At 20.5% G+C, this 4,102-nt stretch overlaps 2 protein-coding genes across 5 annotated transcripts in view; one reads left to right on the top strand and one right to left on the bottom strand.

The window, feature by feature from the left end:
* Positions 1–2,017, bottom strand: part of LOC102680951 (40S ribosomal protein S24) — a 2,755-nt gene extending 738 nt beyond the window's left edge. The window contains exons 1-4 of one of the 3 annotated variants that reach the window (XR_422332.2): positions 1,928–2,017; positions 1,510–1,578; positions 979–1,302; positions 609–685 (exon numbers count right to left, since the gene is read on the bottom strand). Coding sequence is in view for 2 of the 3 variants with exons in the window: in XM_006619605.2 (XP_006619668.1) it covers positions 970–1,302; positions 1,510–1,578; positions 1,928–1,930 (405 nt within the window). In the remaining variant the exon portion in view is untranslated. Of the gene's footprint in view, positions 1–608; positions 686–969; positions 1,303–1,509; positions 1,579–1,927 lie in introns of those variants that run through there. The other 2 variants (XM_006619606.2, XM_006619605.2) reach the window with 2 other exon arrangements.
* Positions 2,018–2,566: 549 nt separating this feature from the next.
* LOC102681295 (dnaJ homolog subfamily A member 1) overlaps positions 2,567–4,102 on the top strand; it is a 4,314-nt gene continuing 2,778 nt past the window's right edge. The window contains exon 1 of one of the 2 annotated variants that reach the window (XM_006619608.2): positions 2,567–2,800. The gene's annotated coding sequence lies outside the window, so the exon portion shown is untranslated. The remainder of the gene's footprint in view (positions 2,801–4,102) is intronic. The other variant, XM_006619607.2, reaches the window with a different exon arrangement.

Genomic DNA, 4,102 nt, shown 5'->3' with positions numbered 1-4,102 from the left:
ATATATATTTATTTTACATTCTATATATATATATATATATATTTAATTATACTAAATATATATATATTTATTTTACATTCTAAATAAAAAAAAGCTAACATTAATTTAAATTATTTCAAAATTATAAATAATAAATAATAAATTATTTTATAATATTTAATTAATATATGTCTATTTTATATTTACATCACATATGAAAAAAAAATTAATATTAATTTTGATTATCTCAAAAATAATTTTTTTATAATATTCAATTCAAATGCAAAAAATATATTAAAAATTAATAAAAATTATAATAAACAACTGATAATTACAAGATAAAGATAATGATTTTAATGATATGTTAATAACTGATAATACATTAGATAATTTTATTATTTTTTCATAATTATTTTCATTCTAAATATGGCATATAAAATTTTAAATACGAAAAAATTAAAAAAGCATTTTTTACAATGAATGAAATATGCACTAAACTAAAAAAGAATTCCACTAAAATTTATATTACATTAGGACTATAATACAAGACAAATCCAAGCAAATCTAAAAAAGGGAAATCAATAAAACATATAAAAGGGAAACTGAAACCTAGACTTTTGCATGCTGACCATATATATGAGCATCATAATTAAGTTCCCTCTTGAGACTTGTAGTACAAATGATGAGCATTTGACTACTTCTTTCCCTAGAATGTAAATAAAAAGCGTATACCACTGAATAGCATGCAAAACTTAAATATATATTTTATATATATTTATATATATTATATATATTATATATACATTATATATAAAATTTGTTTAATGACTAATTTGAATGACTTAAGATTTAAAACANTTAATATTTTAATATAAAAATAAAAAATTTTTAAAGAAATTTTATTATTTTTTTAGTTGTAATGATAATTAAATAATAAATAATTATATAAATATAAATAGATGTAATAATTTATAAAAAATAATTACAATATTAGTTTACCTTCTTAGATGCAGCTCCAACTTTACTCTTCTTTGTACCTCTAACCTTCTTCATTCTGTTTTTACGTTCTTTACGTTGCTTTCTTGTTTGTTTTTGTTTTTCAAATAATCCATGCCTAGCTAACCTATATTTAGGTTCAAATTTTTTTGCAAAGTCTAATGTATCATAAATTAATGCAAATCCAGTTGATTTACCACCACCAAAATTAGTTTGAAAACCAAATACAAAAACTACATCTGGTGTAACTTTGTACATTTTAGCTAGTTTTTCACGTATTTCTGTTTTTCGAACTGATGGATGACCTGGATGAAATACATCTACAACCTGAAAAAAATTTTATAAAAATATAATTATCTATAATATTTCTATTTTTTATCAATTAATTGATTATCTATATAATATAAATAATTAATATAATTATACACGTGTAATGATATGAAAATAAAAAATCTAAATAGATATTAACTTAATTTGTTAAATAAATAGATATTAAATTAATTTGAAAGAAATAATAAAAATATAAATACATACCATTTGTTTTCGGCATAGTAACCGATTGCTCATGAACTTTCTAGTTCTAATTGTAACTGCACCTTCCGTCTATAACAAACAATGACACAATTTTAAGGTTATATTTTGTTTAACATTACATTTATTTGAATTATTAATTATTAATTTTATGAAAAAACATTTAAAATTAGTAAAATTAGTTCATATAATAGTTTTATTTATATAGTTATTTTTATTTATATTTTATTTTTTATTAATAGTATTATATTTTTAGACAAATAATTTATGCTATATCAATATAAATATTGCATAAAAAAAAAATGATATCAATAAATCATATTTGTTAAAAGATAATTGTACATTATTAATAACATTTTAAATACATATTATATATTTTCTCCAATGATTAATCGATAATTTTAGGATACAAAATACTTACCATTTCGTTCGATTATCGTACCGCCAGCAAAAGGATAATTTCGGAAATGTGCAGCGCTATCTACGATGGTTAAACTTAATTTTATAATTATCCTGTATAAAACTTAAAAATTTATTTATTCTTTCTTTTTCTTTAAAAATATAATTAAAAAATTTAATTTATTAAAGGAATGATATAATATTATTAAATATTTAAAATAATATAATAATTATTATAATATGAAATACATAATAATATAATATAACTATTTGTATAGGGATTTTAAATATTTTTCTATAATAAAATCTAGAGCTTTCAAAATATATTCAAAATTTAATTTTGATTATAATATGATTAAATAAAATATAATTTTTATTTAAGTAAAGTTATTTAAAATAATATGCATATAATCATTATTTTATTGAAATAGAAATAAGAAAATTTTCAATATAATTGGATTTGTAGATTTGTAATTAGATTAAAAAAATATGTATCTTTTAATAAATTCTTTAATAAAAATTATAATTTTTATTACAATTTTAGAATATATAAAAATTTTGTAATATTATTTAATATGTTTATTCGTTTCAGTATTAAAAAAAAATATTTATTTGCTACTTTATCGATAAAGTATTAGAATATACATTGCGAAATTCTTAGGAAGACCGTAATAGCATTTGGCGCTGACTGCAATTCTCTGTCTACCTGATTGGTTCCCTTTCGAGTAACGTCCATTACTCTCCTAGGAAGTTTCGAGAACGGGTACAAGCAAGCAGTAATATTGGTGAGAGTTCTATTCGCTTACAACAGTTCGTCAAATACTATTACGTGGAGTGAGACGAGGCTTCACGGCACGGATATTTTCCACGAGTGGCTTCCTTTCTGCTGATACAGGTAGGATTAAACATTGATAATCGAGAATTTTAGAATATTTTAGAATATATGCGCAGATGAATGGAATTTCCACCGTTGAATCTTGCGATCGATTGCGAACTCGTGAATTTTTCTTGGGATTGAAATTCATATAGCAGTAACATGCAGAATCAATTTACGACATAACATTTGAAATTATTACAGAATATTGGCCTAATTTTAGAACTTTTTCAATGAATCTGAAATTGAAGTGGACATTTGAAGGTTGAATAATAATTGTATGCATGCTTAAACATATTGTATATTACGAAATACGCGTAAATGAATTTTATCATAGTATAAGTTATGCTCGTCCATGACTCGCACTTTAACGTTGAAAAATGGTGGATGTTCCTATTGCCTTACTCGTGTCAATACCAAACGTGGTTGAACTTGCAAAGTATATCTGTCACTTAGTCGTAATAAATTATAATAACTTTAATTTCGCTTATATTATTTAGATTACAAACTAAAATTAATTTTTTATTTGAGAAAATTATAATTTTGATATTTTTTCTTTTTTCTTATCTAATTTTTAACCGGTAGTCCAAGCTTTTTCTGGCTACCTATATGTATATATATGTATATATGCTAGCAGAAAGATCTAGAAAGTGTGGTGTTCTTTGTTCACAACACGGCAAACACTGCGTTAAATTGAAACGAGTTTTAATTTTTTGTTCATGTCAATTAATTACATTTTATTATTTTAAAATGAATCTCGTCGCCATTTTGAAACCAAACACGCACATGGATACAATTCGTTGTACTTTTTCTATGAGTAAATAATTAATGTATTTTAAAGTTTAAATATATTGAATGTAAAACTTTTATTCAACATAAATTTAAATAATTTTGTAATCGTTTAATATATATATTTATTTGTGTTATATCATTATTAAAAATTACAAGTACTTGAAGTTCAAGGTCAGTACACATAATTCTTATATTTAAAATGCATATAGTTATATATAGTATATATAAAGATTAATATTGTTTTTATATTTTATAAAAAAAAATAATTAAATTATAAATAATTTATAAAATAGATATTTTATTCATAATATAATATAAAATTTAATATTATTCAGTTTTGTAAATGTTGCATTTAGTTAATAAATTTCAAGTTTTAATAAGTTTATACAATTAATACATTTTATAATCTACTGAATAATTATGATAATTACTATATTATTTTTTAGTATTTGATTTTTCTTTTAAATTTAAATTTATTTAATAAAATAATTATAAATAATTATAAATAAATAGAACTAAGTAAATAATTTA

Source organism: Apis dorsata, unplaced genomic scaffold, assembly GCF_000469605.1.
Source record: "Apis dorsata unplaced genomic scaffold, Apis dorsata 1.3 scaffold_429, whole genome shotgun sequence".
Lineage (NCBI taxonomy): Eukaryota > Metazoa > Arthropoda > Insecta > Hymenoptera > Apidae > Apis > Apis dorsata.
The sequence above is the reverse complement of the archived record's forward strand: the minus strand, read 5'-3'. Positions and strand labels throughout refer to the sequence as shown.